At 36.8% G+C, this 19,096-nt stretch overlaps 1 protein-coding gene across 1 annotated transcript in view; it reads left to right on the top strand.

Annotated features, from left to right (window-relative positions):
• Positions 1-16,486: 16,486 nt before the first annotated feature.
• Positions 16,487-19,096, top strand: part of LOC124365365 (N6-adenosine-methyltransferase catalytic subunit) — a 39,945-nt gene continuing 37,335 nt past the window's right edge. The window contains 3 exon segments of the mRNA XM_046821342.1: positions 16,487-16,794; positions 17,687-17,822; positions 18,271-18,357. Of these exon segments, the coding sequence (XP_046677298.1) occupies positions 17,702-17,822; positions 18,271-18,357 (208 nt within the window). The 5' untranslated portion in view covers positions 16,487-16,794; positions 17,687-17,701.

Genomic DNA, 19,096 nt, shown 5'->3' with positions numbered 1-19,096 from the left:
AAAGTGTAAGAAAGTTTGTAGTCGCGGACATCTATTGAGCCTATGATTTATATTCATAATTTGTTTCTAGGCTGTGTGTGTGTGTGTGTGTGTGTGTGTGTGTGTGTGTGTGTGTGTGTGTGTGTGTGTGTGTGTGTGTGTGTGTGTGTGTGTGTGTGTGTATTTTGTGTGCGTGTGTTACTTGTAAAACATCCAAATATAAATCTAGAACTGTTAAGGGATACAACATAATTTGGAGCATATGTTAATAGTTTCATACGTACAGTGATAGATTCCGTGCTTTAGACAAGACATAGCATAATTGCTCACAGTTTCCCTTTCTTTAGCACTTTTGGGGTTTGTAAAAGTCTAATTAAATATTTATATTGAAGGCATTGGATTCCAAACTGTTCATCATCTACCAAATCTCAACCTCAGCAAAGAAAAAATGTGTAAATAATTTTATCAAAAGGTTTAGATAATAATAATTGTGCCCTAAAAATAATAAAAATCATTGCATTGTTACAAAAAGTGTTTCGAGACATGATTAGAGAGAAATGTATTTAAATTTTATGGTTTTAGAACGAAAACAGTTACCGCATGAAACTGATTTTGAAACACATGTTACTTGATGTGGCTTCGCTTGGATCCGTCACAGTGGTAATAAGTGAATCAATACTGGTTTTAATGCTTGTTTCTTTATCTACATTAAACAATGTTATTATTATTACCTTGTACCCTGTCTTATTTTGTGCAGTGTTCAAATTTTTAATTCGGTTTGAATAAAGTATTTGAATTTATTGTTAAACTTTTTTGAACGGAGGCAAACGACATAGTCATAGAGAGTGCAGAGTACGCATGATGGGGGCCTACAGGTACACCACAGTGCACATTACTTTGTTACTTTAACATTACTTTGTCGTCCAGACCGTGAAGTTATCGCCCCTTTGTATTCTGTGTAAATGTTGCAGTTCTCAGTTTGAAAGAGCTTTAAATAATTAAAAAACTAAATTGAGATGCATAAAACTAATTATTAAAAAGCGCTCGTTCTCCAAATCCAAACTTTTTTCCTATTGAAAATTTACACCATGTGATTCTGTTAGTTGTGTAATAAAACAAAACCCCAAATATAAGAAGTCGATTGTAGAGGATCTATCGTCTAAATGAAATGCACAATAAACGCGCGTTCACGGTTACAAATATCCCTCCTGAAACTTTTCCAAACATAACCCGCAATGAAAATTTGCACACAGATGCTCTGAAAGCTATATTTTAATACATAACCACGGTACAGGGTGTGTCGTCCGTCAGAGAACCTATCGTCTAAATTAAATTCACGTTAGACGTGCGTTCTTGGTTAAAATATCCCTCCTGAGACAAATTCAAACATATTCCCGCAATAAAAATTTGCACACAGACGCTCTGAAAGCTATTTATATTATATTACAAGCAACAATGACGCACAAATTACAGAGGAACGATAACTTAACTGTCTGGACGACAATGTGACGCTTCACGGTGGTCAGATACTGGGACGAAACGAAAGACGTCGACACCACATGTTTGGCGTTTGTATATTAAAATATAGCTTTAAGAGCAACTGTGTGCAAATTTTCATTGCGAGTATATGTTTGAATTAGTCTCAGGAGGGATATTTTAAACCGTGAACGCTCGCCTAACGTGCATTTAATGTAGATGATAGACCCTCTACGGTCGAGTTCTTACATTTGGGATTTTGTTTTATTATACAACTGACAGGACAACTTTGTTTTAAATAGGAAAACCGATGAAGATTTGGAGAACGAGCGCTTTTTAATAATTATTTTTATACATTTTATCCTGTGGCGAGTGCCGCTACAGATTTGAATTTGGCGCGCGTAATCCTTCTGTAGCCGCGAACGCGATAGCCAGCTGCGCCGACCTCTAGCCCTTAGCTCAAACAATAGGAGCCTCCTACCATCCGGAATTCTTCTGGACAGGTTCTGGTAGGATGGTTCCTGCTAGGTGATCAGGCTGAGACCGGAGGTTGTGCAGAGGGTCGTTGGGCAGCTATCGAGCAGAGTGGACCGGGAGAAGTTAGCGTACGTGGCTTGGGACTTGATATAATTGTTAGGGAACCTTTCGGAACTATATCCAAATTATTAGTACTGTATTCTTTAATCATCAAAGCTGGTTAGGTTTTGGATAGAGGGAATCTAATGGCGGATCCACGGTCATTATTCCTCTGGAAGGTGCCCTCTTCCGGTCGCGACGACACGAGGTGGCGAATATTGGTAGCGCGAGCCGTCCGTCTCGGATTCCCAACACCATTCCTAACCAGCATTTAATTTAAATTCACGCATACTGTCCTATTTTTCGTTTTCGAATAACATACCAGTGGACGTAATTATTCAAACAATGGTGTAAATCTCCCCAGGGCAACGACCGACGCTACGAGGGAAGCAGCGACCTTCACCAACAGGATCAGATAACTAAATTAGTTTTAGTAATTTAAATTAAGCTCAATTTATAAACTTCTCTTACATACATTGAATTAAACATGTATTTTTTGTCCTTAATTTAAAATTTATTCATCAATACTAATAGCTCAACCTTAATAATTTTAATTTTTTTGCCCTTTTGTAAAGTACTTAGCATTTATTAATTTAACTACTAACAGTAAAGTCTCCTTTAAATTTAACTAATCAGAGCTACGATTTGTATAACCAAGTTCTATAATTTTCTTTGATACTAGTAACCTGAAGTACGCTTTGTATTATTCTGTAACTCTGTTTTTATTTCACTAATTATAGGTGTTTTGCGGTATTTTTCTTTTGTTAACTTTTACTTATATAACTCGCCATTAATTATTTACAGCTACAATTCTTTTTTAAAGTTTTCCATAAGGCTTAAGTAATTTAAAAATTTAGCTTCTCACATTCGTAATTTCCGTCTGTCTGTCTGTTCTAAACAAGAATTTCTCGTTTCATTTTAAGACAGTTTTACAAATTTAATTTGTCAATTTTCCTCGTAGTTATACTTATAGTTTTATAAGCTCGCAATTGTCATAATTATATTACTTCAATTATTAACCGAATTAGATTTTCTTATTTTCGGAACTACAGTAAAATGTCTCGACAAAGATTAGTCAGTTTGCCTTGCAGGCACGTAATTGTGTAAGCAGAGTTCCTCAGATCCGGTTTTTGTATCACTCCATAGATAACGAAGTTCAATATTATGTTACTCTACTTTGTGTATTTGAAGAGGTTAATATAGATTTTACTACTACAGTTAATCATGAATATTTTATAATTTCCGGCCAATGTTTTAAGGTACTACGTAAGTTATCTTTGTAGGCCAACGTTAATTGACTTCGTTTTCACTTGGATATGTTTTTAGGGAATGATCTCATTAAATTAATTTACGACGTAGCCTTATATACGTGAAGATATTGGTTAAAATATTTAGTGTTAAACACATAATAATGACTGGTGCTCTCCTTTGTGTTGTGAATTGCAGCTTGCGATCATTTGTAACTAACCTTGAGTTACGAATACAGGTAAGGTATTTGGTGACATTGTTATTTTTTGTTATTGCCTATGTTTTACTTTCGGTAGAACCTTAACTTTTGTGGTGTAAATATCTCTTTTCTTCGAAATATGTTTAATTAATAGTTATGAACACAAATGTGACCCTTATTGTTAAATACTCTCTGGGAGGTATAAGTTTTTATCTGTAAATGGCAAGAACTATTTTTTTTGCCTATCTGTGAACTAGCATCTGCCTTTATTTTTATATGACAGTTTACTATTAAACTTAATAATAATAGGTTAACTTTTGCATTACAGTTTGGATAGGAGCCTTTGTTTCAGGCACTTAAACAGTTGTTACAATAATTATAATTCTAACAACGCAACTTTAATTTAATAACAACTTATTTATTTACAAGAGATATACATGCTAGTTTACAGAGTAGTTGTTATATAAATTAAACTACTGTATCAATGTAATACTAATTTATCAAATTTTAAAGTTTTTGTTTTAACTACTTGAATTTTTCCTCCCCAGTAGGTTAGCTATATTTTCCTCAAAGCTAGGTCAGCCCAAACAATTCGTTTGAAATAATACTCTTATTACTATTATTGTTTTCAGACTCCTCCTCCAGTCTAATAATTACAAAAGTAAACATATTTTGGTACCAGTTTGCTTTGTTTAGCTTATTGTGTTCCTATTTTCTCTCATCAAATATGTATAAACCAGATAATATTCCCAAAACTGTAGCGTGGATTAAAGAGTTAAGAGCAACTCAGGCCCGTGATTAGTGCTCCCTATTGGACATCACACCAGCGGGTACACTTGAGGGAATGATAGCTCAGCTTCGTGTTTATGTTAGAAAAACATAAATTAGGTGAAATTGACTCAGACGAAAATGTTAATGAATCCAAACTAGAAACTACAACATCCTCAACTGATGTTACACCAAGTCGCACAACATTCGGAGGTACAAATTAAAACCTTTTGTTTATTTTTTTGTGTGCCCAACATAGCATGCACACCTTTACAGCCAATAGATCCGAATATACAAAATTTGATAATTGCTATGCAACAAATTACACAAACAACAATTGAATGCACTACAGAAGTAGTGTCTTCACAGATTGCCGAATTATTTTTAAGCCTTAATAGAGATAGTGATGCAACATTTCCTTCTGTTGTTCGCGGAATGATTAGAGTCCTACCTACGACATCAGGTTCATCCCTCCCAGACATCTTACAATTTGTAATTAAAGCTACAGAAATATTCAACTTGAACCTTGTAAGTGACAAACTATTTATTATGAATACTATTCCGCGGACTGAGGGTATATAGTTAAATGCTATCACGTCTAATCTTAGTTGGCTCTCACTGGTCCAGACAATATGTACTTCACTTTTAACTGATAGAACACTGAGGGAAGCTCAGAATCAGTTTTTGTACCGCCAGCAAACTAACTCAGAGTCCTTAGCTGACTATGTACACAACATTAGTGCAGGGCCGGCCCTAGCTAATTTTATATAGTGTAAGCAAACAGTAGTTTTGGCGCCCCCCCCCCCCCCGATAAACCGTCATACACTACACCGTAGAACGGTAAATGTCACATACCTTTGTACCCTAAATAGTAAACAAAGGGGAACAAATTAGGAGAAAAAAATAGCTGACAAAACCAGAGTTTATGTTTATTTACCAGTGTTCATTTACAAATACAGTGACACATTGTAGACTACAATTACGATACATTACATTATTAAGTTTTAAGTTATGTGATGTATGATGGAAAACACAAAATCGTCTACAATCAATATTGTGTGTACAAGTCATTGTTAAACGTCAGGTTGTATTACAGACAATTCAAATATAAAAAATAATAGCCTAATAATTACAATTAAGATACTCAATGTTGCAATTAAAAATGAATTCGTCTGGCTTTTAATTTTGAAAACTCTTGCAGTAGAATGTCCGTTTTCCATTTTCAATTAGGGCATCATTTTCAATCGCCAAGGTTGCTAGACCACTAAGTGTTCTTGGCTCAAATTTGATCGTAGGTAAGTTTTTATCAGTTTTTAATTTGGAAAAACTTCTTTCGCCACTGGCCACGGATACTGGCAGCGTTAACAAGATTTCTCAATGCTACAAAAATATTTGGAAAAGTATCCACATAACCACGTTTGGTTATAAAAGACAACGCTCCAGCTGGGGTGACTTGTAGGGGGCAGCATTGGTCCAAAGATTTGAAGCTCATCAAACAGCTCATCTCCGTTAATGTCATATTCTTTTGGTTTGTCATCTCCATCACCACCGCTCAAAACTGTTTCAAGGTGTTTGCAGGCTTTCTTTAACTCTGATTCACTCCATGCTTTTCCTAAGCTAGCAATATCATAGAGAAATTTAAACCTTCACTATGGTTTTTCCATCAGTTCAAATCTCTCCTTTAACGAGGATATTGCTCTATCAAGCACAACAAAGAAGAAATTAACTTTAAACAAATCTTTACCAGAACTTGCAGCTTCATCTTCACTCTCGTAAGAAAATTGTTTTTTAACTCTTCTTGGTCTAACTGTTTTTTTTCTTGTTCAAAGTCACCTGCATACATCAATTTTTTCTGCAAGTTCCTTTGCATCAGTAATGACGCTGTTTTAGTCCTTCTCTTCAGATCTCATAGTTTCCAAAAATGATTTTACACTCTTAAGAAGATCTATTGAACTTTGAAGATCATTTGTGACCTTTTGCAACAGTTTACTAACCATGTTTGGTTTTATACAGGATCTCATGCCAAGTTACAATACAACACAGAAACTTGAAGCTTTGCAGTTTTTTTACTAGTCCTACGGCAGTATGTCTACTACCAAATGCATCAAGGTTCTTGTCTTGAGAAGCTTCATATAATGCATCATATACTTCTTCAATATGGTAACCTCAAGGGTAATAATGCCTCAATTCTACTTTCCCCACCTAGTGTTGCAGAGTGGGTTTGACTGTTAGACTCGAAACGTTTTTCTCAGCAAAAAACTCCATCTTTGAGTAGAACTAGAAAAAAAGTTATATATTTCTTGTATGGTGGCTGAAACAGTCTACTGCACTATTGCAAGACAGAGCTGCATCGTTTAATTACCAAGTTCAGGGAGTGGTTTTCCACATGGAACATAAATAAAATGCTCTAGGATTTAGATCAAGGATCCTCTTCTGAACTCCAACATGCTTTCCCTTCATTGCCGAACCATTATCATAGCCCTGACCCCTCATGTTTTTTAAAGGAATTCCTCCTCGTTCCTTTAGTTCTTTCAATAATGCTTCTGTGAGACCTTCACCTGATGAATCTTTTAATAGGAATGAAACCTAAAAAAATGTTCTTTAATTACCACATCTTCATTTTCAGTAATCTTCACAAATCTTATCACAAACGTCATTTGCTCAGTATGGCTAACGTCAGGAGTGCAGTCTAATATTATCGAATAATATGTGGCTTGCTGTAGGTCTTGCAAGATTTTATCTTGGATTCTTGGCTGACAAGAACAGAATGAACTCGCTCGCTCTGGATATTTTTGCTCAAATAATGAACGTGTGTTTCTTTTGATTTGATCCTTCTCACATGTTCAGCCATAAAAACAATCAAACTTTGCTATGTGTTCTAACCAATTTTAAAAAGTTTCAGTTGTTTACGTTCAAAAAGAACATCCTTTTTCCCTCGAAAGGCCAACCCCTGGTGTCCCCAAAAACTGTACTATACACAGTAATTCGTTTCAGGACTTGGTGCCAATGTTTTAGTTTCAGCATGGATAAGTCTTTCATGTTCTTCATCAATAGTTTTTGTTTAATCGTAAACGTACAGAGAGCTTACGCCAAAACGTACAGTTTTTTAACATGAGCAGAGGATTTCTCGTGACTGGTCAAAGTCTTGTGTAGGTTTTGCCAGTCAGAATACCCTTGGTCACTAGCAAGAAGAGAATTCGTGTTTTCAAACAGTTTGCAAGGAAAACAAAAATGCTGCATTTTTCGATATTGAGTATAGTACCCAATTTCTGTGAACTTGTTCTCCGTTGCACAGCTTCCTTGTGTAATGATTTGAAGAAAATCTCCTACCTTTACTGTCCGGCAGGAAACTCTTTGTCAGTGACTTGCTGAGGGCCCTCGTTCAACAAGCACTTTCCGTACCTCGTCATTTATTTTGGGTGGCCACTTCCCACAATCATTTGAAATCACAGGTAATGTGTTTGTGTCCTTGTTCGGTTCCTGGAAGACAAAACAAAACATTATAGTTGGCATCGTGGTGTAATCGCAAGAGATGTATGATGTGTGATAACTCTGTTAAATTACCCTTTTCAGGATTTTCAAATATTTAAATGCAATATTTATATCTATATTTTATTATAGTCTATAATAAATAGGCCTTCCTATTTAGTTTAACTAAAATATAGTAAACATTTTTAAAACATCTTTTACACCTATCTATGTTATGGTGGTATAAAATAAAAATTGGTTTAAATAAAAGTCAAATAAGGGCTTAAACATTTGTGTGTTTTTTTGTTTGCGGCCACCCATATTGAAACGGTAGGCCTAATCATATCATATTCATGATTAATAATCCAACTAAGTTGGCCAAGGTTATTGCTGGACCTATTTATCCTAAAAATGCTAAGTAAGTTAAATAAGTCAACTTACAATTTCAATGACTTGTTGACTAATGCGTAAACACCAGACGTAGATGAAGATGACGATGACATCACTGTATCAACTAATAAATCATCATCCACAACTTTGGTGGCGGCTACAGAATCGTCACAATCAATATTTGATGGTGGAAATGGTGTTTCTGTAGCTAGATAACTATGGAATTGACTGGTTAACGGTCCAGGCAGAACCTCAGATTCAGTTATGGTAAATTATTGTCAACATCATGATCTAATTCGGTTGTCTCTACGCTTATTGATGCACTCGCACATAATGGTGGATTTGTGTTAAAAAACCTTTGCAGTGCTTTACACTGCTTTTCATCTTCTTTAGATTGCTGCAACTTTCTTTTGCGGTTAAATGCTCCAGATGTTTTTTTTTCTTGCTCGACATTTCGTGTTAATTAAAAAACGGCATTAATTTTACAACTTACTACAGTACAACGCACATCAATGTAATTATATAAAATAGTAAGACAGACAGCTGTCACGGCGAGGGTGCTTGCGAAGCGGCGCTAACAGTGACCGTAAACGTAACTGCGAGACTCAGACTGCGAACAGAAATAGACATATGAGTCATGAGTCCGGTTCCATGTCGCTCGCGTAAGGGGTGGGGCGTGTGTATCGGGTAGCGGTGCATTAGTCAGTGCAGGGCGCACGTGCACAGCGCCCCCACGGCGCCCCTCTCCTCGCGGCGCCACCCGCGGCCGCGTAGTTTCGCGTATATCACGGGCCGCCCCTGCATTAGTGCAATGTTTACATTTTTAAACCCTACAGTAGATAATGCAGTTGTCTTTACTACGATTATGGCAGGTCTCAATCCCTCCACTAGAGCCTGCTTATCAGGACTTATAACACCACACTGCATTAATGGTCTTTTAAAATTGGCCCCCACAGTAGATGACTTACGTCTTACATATTACGACACTCCACAAACAACCAACGTACCCCCACCTACATCCCTTTATAGTTCCATACCATATAATCAAAGTTTTCAACAGAACAACAGATTGTTTTACAACCGAAGCAGTGGCCACTCTAACCATACTAACGGTCAACACCACTACCAAAATCACCGGTCACGTAACTTTAATCAATATAAACCTCGAAATAGTCGTAATGGCGGTCATTCACACTTGGATTCAGGAAATAACCATTCAGGCCAATATAGTACACCAAAAAACGACACAAGTCAGCGTAACTACCAAAACGGTCAGCAGAATAGGCAATCTAATTATTCTGGTCAGTCCAATTCCAGGCCGAAACATTTAAACTTCCCAGGGAGGCATTTTTAGACAGGGAAATTATCTCCCCTAAACCGAAGGTGAATCGCCCTGTCCGATCTTTGGCACCTTCTTTACCCAAAGTAGATCCCCTTACTATCTGGCTATCCATAAAAGAAATCAAACTTGAAGCACTAATTGATATAGGCTCCACATACTCAATAATATCTGGGTCAGTCTTTAAGGATCTTCAGAAAGGTAAAGGGTTTTACGTCAACTCACTTAACACCAGAACTCAAGCCATGACAGCGAATGGTACTTACATGAATTTCCAAAAACAGATTAAATTGCATTTTAAAATTTTACACCTTTCCTGGACTTTTCCTTTCTTTGTATCAGATAGCCTACCGGTGGCAGTTGTTTTGGGTTTGGACTTTGTAGACCACAGTAAAATGGTGATCAATGCGGCTCAGCGTAAAATAACTTTTTCCTTTGACACAACCTTAATTATTAATCAATTCCAGGATCAGTCAACTCAACCTAACATAGAACCAACTCATACAGCACCAACATTAGGAGAAAACTTGAACACAAAACAAAAACACATTTAAAAAAACCTATTGCAGCAGTACCCGGATACCATAACACCATGCCTTGGCGAAACCAACTTAATATCTTATACCATCCGCATAACAACTAATAAGATTGTCTGCTCAAAACCTTTTCATTATGCTCCTCCCAAACTGAAAGAGCTAAACAGCCATATTAAAGACCTGTTGAGTAAGGGTATTATTCGTCATAGTGACTCTCCATATTTAAGTCCGGCGTTTTTAGTCCCGAAAAAGAATGGTAAAAGTCGCATGGTGGTAGACTACCGTCTCATAAATAAGATGGTTGAGTTGGAGAACACTCCCATGCCAACCGTGGAGTCAGCTTTCCAGTATTTAGGGAAGGCTTCTCATTTTTCCCACCTGGACCTTGTAAGTGCCTATAATCAAATTCCTCTTGACGAGAACTCCAAAAAATACACGGCTTTTGTCACAAGCACAGGTTGTTACGAGTACAACTATCTGCCCTTCGGCTTAGCATCCGGTGGCATGGTTTTGGCAAATCTACTTGACAAAGTCTTTGGAGATATAAAATTCAAATTCCTTTTTGTTTATTTGATGACCTAGTTGTCTTCAGTAACAGTTTCATCAAGCATGTACATCATCTTAAAATAGTTTTAGACAGATTTAGAGATGCTGGTCTGACAGTCCTGAAAAAATGGTTGTGGCATCTCCTAGAATCGAATTCCTGGGTCACATATTTCATAATGGTAAAATCAGTCTAAATCCAGACAGAAGTAAACCTATCGAGTCCTACCTAACACCAAAGAATTTAAAACAACTTTCTAGGTTTCTGGGAATGTGCTCATATTACTCGAGATTCATTAAAAGTTTTTCTCAGATTTCAGAACTTTTAAATTCTTTAAAAAGGAAGGGCGTTCCATACATATGGGAACCTTCTCAGGTGGAGGTATTCAATACCCTTAAAACAATTTATTATCTTCACCTGTTTTGAGGCTACCCGACGTTGAAAAACCCTTCACGTTGCAGACCGATCCCTCTGGCACGGCTGTGGGTGCTGTTTTGTTCCAGGAAATTTTGGATGACAGCTTTAGCACCTGTAGCTTACGCTAGTCGTGCCTTGAACCTCCATGAAAAAAGTACTCAACATTTGAACTGGAGGCTCTCGCTGTTGTGTTTGCTTTGGAAAAGTTCAGAACTTATTTAGAGCATAGAGAATTTTCTCTTTTTGTGGATAATAGTGCACTTTCCTGGTTGCTGAACCACCCCAGGCAAATTGGAAAAATAGCACAATGGATTGCCTCAATAAAGACATTTAAATTTAAAGTCAGTCACATTAAGGGCAAAGAGAACATTGTTGCAGACTGCCTCTCTCGATTGTACGAGGAAGACCCCACAACTCCCCAACAACATGACACCAGTTCAACACCTTCGACAAGCAAACCCCAAAATACAACCTCAAAATGTGTAGTTCTTTCCTCTCTACCAGAAGCCTTCCAAGACATAAGAGAACATCAAGGCCCAGAATTAAAAAAATATAATTAAGTCAATAAGTCTGGACAACACCCTCCAAACTATGAAATAATTGATAATGTCTTAGTTTATAAAACCCCTTCCCAGAGCAGACCGCGTGTTGTTGTTCCCAAAAAACTACACCACATGCTATTTGCCATGTATCACACGTCCCCTGTTGGAGCACACTTGGGAATCTCTAAAACACTAAATCGGTTAAAAAGAACATTTTACAGTTCTGATCTTACTACAACAATAACTAACATGGTTAAATCATGCTTGCAGTGCCAGCGCTGTAAGCAAGCCCCAAACACAAAATATGGTTATCTATCGTCTGATCTAGCACAAAGACCTTTTGAAAAGATCATGATTGACTATGTTGGTCCTCTCCCCAGAACTAAACGTGGTCACCAGTGGCTACTAACCATTGTAGACGCATTTAGCAAATTTTCAGTCATGATCCCAACTAAGAATTCAACAGCTCTAACTACAGTAAATGCCCTTAAACGAGGCCTATTTTCCTACTTTGGGTTTCCCCAGTCTATTGTCTCCGATTCTGGCAGTTGTTTCAAATCTCATCAGTTCAAAAACATGTGCGATGAGCTTGGGATTAAACACATTAGGACTTCTCCTTATTACCCAAAAAGTTCGCACGCAGAACGTGTGAACAAAAATATCGGAGTTGCCTTGCGAATTTTCCACCACAAAGACAATACTCAGTGGGATGAAAACCTACATTATTTTCAAACCGCCTTTAATTCTTCTAAACATGAGAGCACTGGCACATCACCCTCTGAAATATTTTTGGGATACACTATCCGCACTCCTTTGGAAAATAAATGGAATCTCGACCAACTTCTAGAACCTAATTCTGAACCAAGAAACATGGAACAGAGATGGAGTAAAGCTCTAGACAATCTGATCCGTGCTAAGGATAAAGTATCCAAACAGTATAATAAAGGTCGAGCACAGGTTCCCTTTAAAGTGGGTGATACAGTAATGTATCGACTATTTAACCTGAGTAGTGCACCCAAACACGTCTCAGCCAAATTGCAGCCCATGTGGTCTAAACCTTTGGAAATTGAAACCTTTACATCCCCTGTAACAGTTGCCTTGCGTGACCCAAAAACTAAGAAATTTGTGAGATCAGCACTTGTATCCCATATTAAAATTGCATTCTCCCAACTCCACGACAATGATCTGCCACTAGAGATTTCCTCTATTCTGAAAAAGCCATTGTGACTTTAGGTTTAATTTGGGTTTATTTTCATTCTTCTTTCTTGTAACACCTTACAAAATAACATTCCATTTTCTTCTTCTACTCTTCATTGGGACCCCGCATTGGTGGCTGTGCCTGACACTGGGGTGGATTTGGCTAAGGAGTTCACCTGCGTGTGCTCTCCTCTTGCTACCTGGTGTTGGGTTTGGCAATCTGGTGTTTGGTCCAAACTGTCTATTATACACTTACACGGGGATGGGTGGTTATGAGGTCTGCCGTTAAAAATTTTTGTTAAGTAATTACAGCTTCCATGAATTGATATTTGTTTATATATTTTTTCTGTAATCAATATTGGGAGCAGCGACAGTCCCATTGCCTTCACACACACACTTCATTGACACATCTTTTACTATCTCTATCCTATCGATTTATTTTTTGTTAAGTTATAACGTAAGGCAGTTAGGAATAGAGAATAATTTGTATCGATAAATGCTTTAGAACCGACATTATTTAACATTTCCTTTATAGTCGACTATTCAACAAAGTAATATCCTATATACAACTAGGCTAAAGCTATAGCGAAGCACACACACCTGTTAGTAAAACTTTATTTATTACTATAAATGTTTATCTCTGTGTAATTTAGTGTTCGTGTATGATGTTTTGTTGATAAATATTACTTTGTATTTTCGAGCATACGTGTTAATTTACAACCATTTATTTGTATGTGTTAGTTATATAGAGTGGTCATCCTATCCACAAATTAATGGTTATCACCAATCCTATCCTGGCCTACTAACTTATCATAACTCTGAGCTAACAGAAGTTTTTTCTATTTGAGTTATTGTTTGTTGGCACATCCCTTCTCGATCTGAACACTCCATTTAGGGAAAACTACTCGCCATATGTCACCAAACAATCTTGAGAAACTAATAGGGTAGATAAGTTTAAAGAACTGTGTTAGAAGACCAATTCTCCTCTTTCCTTGCCTCTTATGACTCTAGTCACTAGGAGACCTCATCATTTAGATTTGGATTTATTTTTCCAATGGCCATATCATCTTTTCACCACCTTTCCTGTATTTCAAATATTGAAAGAAAATGAACAAAAGAATTGTATATGTTCTTCCAGAGAGGTCATGGGGACCTTTCACTCCCTCTCCTTCTGCGTCCGGTGGATTGGCTTGTTGGTAGCAGGCTTGTCTTCCGTTGCGGGAGGGGGGGAGGGAAGTAAGGGGAACAGGACTAGGATAATAGCCAGCTACGATGGAAGAAATATTCTAATGAGTTACACAAGAATAAATTATCCTTAACTTCTCCTTTCCTACTTGGCCTATTTTTGGAGGGAAATCTGAGTCTGGTGATGGGGCTGAATGAAGGTTGTGATTCTCAGTCAAACACGGTATCCAGAATCCTGATTCCTTTTACCTAGATTATCTTCTATAATTTAAATAAACTTTTTAAAGAAGCCCAACTTTAACTTTGGAAGTGTTAGAAGTATATAGCAGGTATGTGACATATTGGTGATAGATAGATCTTAGTTGCTTTCCACTTATGGGTTGAAATTGTCTGTGGTTGAGGACTGGAGCTGTTCAGCGAGAACGGGCGCGGTTTCTGCACCACCTTTCTGCATGGTAGTGTTTTTTGAAAATTTTGTAAGCTCTACTTTCTAGTTTAAGATATTTGGCTCAATTTAACTACAACTGATTCACTTCTATCCAGATAACATTCCTCATACCCTTCCTACCACTCGTAATGGCTAACCAAATTTCCCTCATACTCCTCAGAGAAGGAGGGGAGGATGTGGCGAGTGCCGCTACAGATTTGAATTTGGCGCGCGTAATCCTTCTGTAGCCGCGAACGCGATAGCCAGCTGCGCCGACCTCTAGCCCTTAGCTCAAACAATAGGAGCCTCCTACCATCCGGAATTCTTCTGGACAGGTTCTGGTAGGATGGTTCCTGCTAGGTGATCAGGCTGAGACCGGAGGTTGTGCAGAGGGTCGTTGGGCAGCTATCGAGCAGAGTGGACCGGGAGAAGTTAGCGTACGTGGCCTGGGACTTGATATAATTGTTAGGGAACCTTTCGGAACTATATCCAAATTATTAGTACTGTATTCTTTAATCATCAAAGCTGGTTAGGTTTTGGATAGAGGGAATCTAATGGCGGATCCACGGTCATTATTCCTCTGGAAGGTGCCCTCTTCCGGTCACGACGACACGAGGTTGCAATCCTAGTTTTCAAAATATTTTGAAGTTTTTCTGGCACCAAATTTCTTGGGTTACTTTTGGATGCCTATCTTAGCTGGGAATCTCATGCAGGTGTCATTTACAAAAGGCTCCGCCCAGTCTGATATGCTTTCGGCCGCCTTGCTCATGTATGCAGCACCCGAGTCCTCCTCGTATACATTTCCTATGTGGAGTCAATTTTAAGGTATGGAGTTGTTTTTTGTGGTATGCCAAATAACAAAAATGTTCAAAGAGTTGTCAGAATAGAATAAACTGGTGCATAAGAGCAATGTTGAAAATGACCATATGGGAATTTTGCCAGTCAGTGTTTAAAGACATAATGACGTTGGCTGGTCTGGTGGGGGTTATGAGTGCTGCATGTTTGTCAGAAATAATCGCACCCTGTTACTCCGTTTACTGCCGGTGCGACTTCCCACTCATATTTAATGAGTGGCGCGCAGTGGCTGACAGTGCAGCAACATTCCACTGCATTTTTTTTTTTAAAGAGCCACAGTACATAATATACTGCAGTGTATAACAGGTTGCCACCAAACATAAAAATGAGACAGATGCCTACACTTTTGAAAGACTTCTAAGAGAGTATTTTGTTACAAAAGGCTTTTAGAAGGAAGACTTTGTACAAGACATGTCATCCTGTTTTTTAAAATATTTATTCTTACTTTGATGTGTTAAAATTGCACTATAACTTGAACGAATAAAGTATTATTATTATTAATATTGAAAGCGCCTTAAAACTGAGAACTGCAACATTTACGAAAAGATTACAAAACAATAGCTACCCCAATAGCTTCACGGTGTTTAGATTGTTTAGAACAGAATGGCCAGTTAAGCTGCGCGCCCATTGGGTCGTCACGGACGGTCAGTACGGAGTTTTTCAAAAGTTAAAAACATTTAATCAAATGAGCATACGTCCATTGCGTCGTCACGGCCGTCAACGGCGTTCCGCACCTTCGACATGTCCGATAAAAAGTCTCGAGCTACGAACTGTAGGACATTTCCATGACGGCGGATCAGCCCGACCGATCCAGTACGTGGTTGGTACGGCATTTTCAGCGTTTTACGCTGGAATATTTTAACAATGTGGGAAGAGAAAACGTCTGGGAAGAAATTTTAGCTGCGATGAAACTACCAGGGTTTTCTTCATTTTCTCAATAGATTAGGACGTCAATAATGCGTTATAAGTTCGATTAGTCTCTTCTCTATATAATTCTGTTTCCAGCATCGGTAACAGTGTTTTAAACTTGTCGTGAGTCATCATGAAGTAGGTAGTACTAAAAATATTAAGGTCATCTTCCACAAGGTCCGGGAACAAAGCGTTAAATTCACCACAAATCACCACCACCTTTTTCTGTTAATGTTATTAATCTAAAACCTCCTTTTTCTTATTTGAACATTCTCCTCTTCTATCAAAAACGCACTCACTACTGCAATTTACACCTCCACATTTATCTTTCAACAGATCCTCTCCCAAACTGACTTTTATTTTGGTGGAAGGCGGATGGAGGACAGTGCGGAACGCCCGATCCAGTGAGGGCCCCCCTCTAAAAAATGTCGTGACTGCCGTTACGACCGTACCGACCCAGTGGGCGCGTAGCTATAGCCGGTCGAAACGTAAGGCATAGTCAATCTAAATCAGTGTTTTGATGGTTGAGGTTATGTGTCTCTAATGTTTACAAATTAATAAAACTTAGGATATGGCAGTTTTATTATAAAGCTTGTATTTGTTTTATATGAATATACGTTATTTAACTTTGGATATAGTCACATTTCGGTCAATAGTTTTAAAAGGGTGGAGCTTAGAGGTTGAATTATTCATAACATAACCTAGTAGTGGTAGAGATAGTCGTAATTTTCTAAGAAAGGTAAGCAGGCAACAAAACATTTATATCAATATAAATTTAATTTAGCTTCAACTCTACAGAATTATGCACAAGAGCTTATTTGAAATATTTAGTAAACTATTTGTTTTTGTTAGCCTATAATCTCACAAAGATGCCATTTGTAGAATAGAATGGTCTAATCCTTATAAGACTTGTTTTTCAAGCATTAATTGGTCATTTATATAAGATGATAACAAATTTATTACTTGTGAATCAAGTTTATGTTAAGTTTTCGACATTAGAGACACCTTTACTACAAAATATAGAGCCTAATCTGGAGCTGTGAATAATAGTGAAATAGCCTAGGCTAGCATGTTTTGAACCTTAACTCAACATTGGCATTGAATCAACTAAAGGCTTAACATCTGAGATTGAATGTTGTAAGGCCAGAGTCACTTAACTTTGTATGGTGCACACTTGGCAATAGTTTATCAAATGTGTATGGTCAACAGCATTTCTTCCAGAAGCCTTTATTCTTTCTAGCTATGATTCCATAGCAATTGGGGTAGCAATTGGATATGTAGTTTATAATTGGTCAAAACTAGAAATGTTGGATAGTTGTTTTTATGTGTCAATTCAACCTTTGCAAGTGATTATGTAAAATGTATTTGAATGCCTTGTATAATCTTTTACAATCAAAGATTAACAGGTCCTTTAAAATGTATAGAAATGAATTCTTAATTATAGTAGCTTGTCCATCATAGACAGACTACGTAAGCCATGTTTATGGCTCAGGTAGCCTCAGCCGTAATCAACCATCTAACATGTAGATAGTTTAATTAAAATTGACTTAATACTGAACTTAGCATTGATTAAATATTTTTAAGGAAATAGTGCTGTATACATTTAGATTATTCAATTAATTTGGTTCTAGCATAAAGAAATCAACATGTCGGATGCTTGGGAAGAAATCCAAGCTATCAAAAGCAAAAGGAACAGTTTAAGAGAAAAATTGCAGAAACGCAAGAAAGAAAGACAAGATATCCTCAATCTGTCTGGAGGCTCCTCTGGTGGGTTGTTTTTGGTACTATATCTTTAATAGTTTATATAGCATTCTCTTAGTTATTGGTTTTACTGGTATGTCTTAAATTGGTAATTGTAAATTTCATTTAAAACTGAAATGGGAATCTGTTTTTATTTGTCCCATGTATTTTTAATATAAATTGTTCAAACTGTAACTGTAATTGTTCAACAAATTACTACTATATTGAAAATGGCAGATAAGTTAAGAATCTCAAACATAAACATGCATAAAACCAATAGTTATTAAGACAAAACTTTTTCAATATTATTTATTTTTTGGATGAGAATGTCTTAAATTGGTAATTGTAAATTTCACTTAAAATAAATTTGTAGATTTAGAGCATTATCCTTTTTAACATTGGAATCTTTTAGTGAAAGCACAGTTGTTAGGTCAATTAAAACAGAGATTTAATGAAAATGTTTTATAATGTACAGATAACAATGCTTCTCCTCTCAATAAAATCTTGCAGTCCGAGGGGGGAGGCAGTGGAGTTCCATCACCAGTTACTGCTAAAATTGTCGGTAAGTTATATGTACTGTAACAAATTATAACAACATAATCACTATGTTATTGGAATAAGTTAACCATTTAAACAACTTTTTAGGATTATTTATACAAATTACAAAAATCTCTTCTTTTTGTTTTGATCTTTTATTTTATTTAGTAAATTGCCAAAAAAATAATAAAATTGTAACCTATTTCGTAGTAGACCTACATAAATAAAATTTTCATTTTTGGTACTTTCATTACTTCTTTATATGTATAAATTTATTATTTGTTTCACATTGTTTATCAAATATGATCAGAAATATTTTCAATTTATTGTTATTTACAATTTTTTATACAGTAAGTCCATAACACAGGCCTACAGTGGTTTTGGTGCTGAAGGTTTTAGCGCTGATTTTAAGTTGAATTGGGGTGCTGAATCCAAATATGAAATCAGTTTTCCCCTATCAGCTCTAGTTTTTATGATAGCAATATTTCTGTACTTACACATTAAAACTTGAACAAGCTAACATGAGTGTATTATGTTAATAATAAAAAAAAAACACAAAAATGTTAAAGCCTTTATATATTTGTAGAGCCATTTAACCACGAAAACCACAGTAAAAGTGTACAGTACCATTAAACACAATTACAATTAATTTTTGCGCAGATGAAACTAATTGAAAAGAAGAAAACAAAAGCGTTCAACACATCGGAAGTTTCTTTTGCGTGACTTTCTTGAGTGCACTTTGTTCAAACAGTCTCGTTTTAAGC

The sequence above is a fragment of the Homalodisca vitripennis genome, chromosome 1 (genome assembly GCF_021130785.1).
Source record: "Homalodisca vitripennis isolate AUS2020 chromosome 1, UT_GWSS_2.1, whole genome shotgun sequence".
In the NCBI taxonomy this organism is placed as follows: Eukaryota; Metazoa; Arthropoda; class Insecta; order Hemiptera; family Cicadellidae; genus Homalodisca; species Homalodisca vitripennis.
This window is presented reverse-complemented; position numbering and strand designations above follow the sequence as displayed.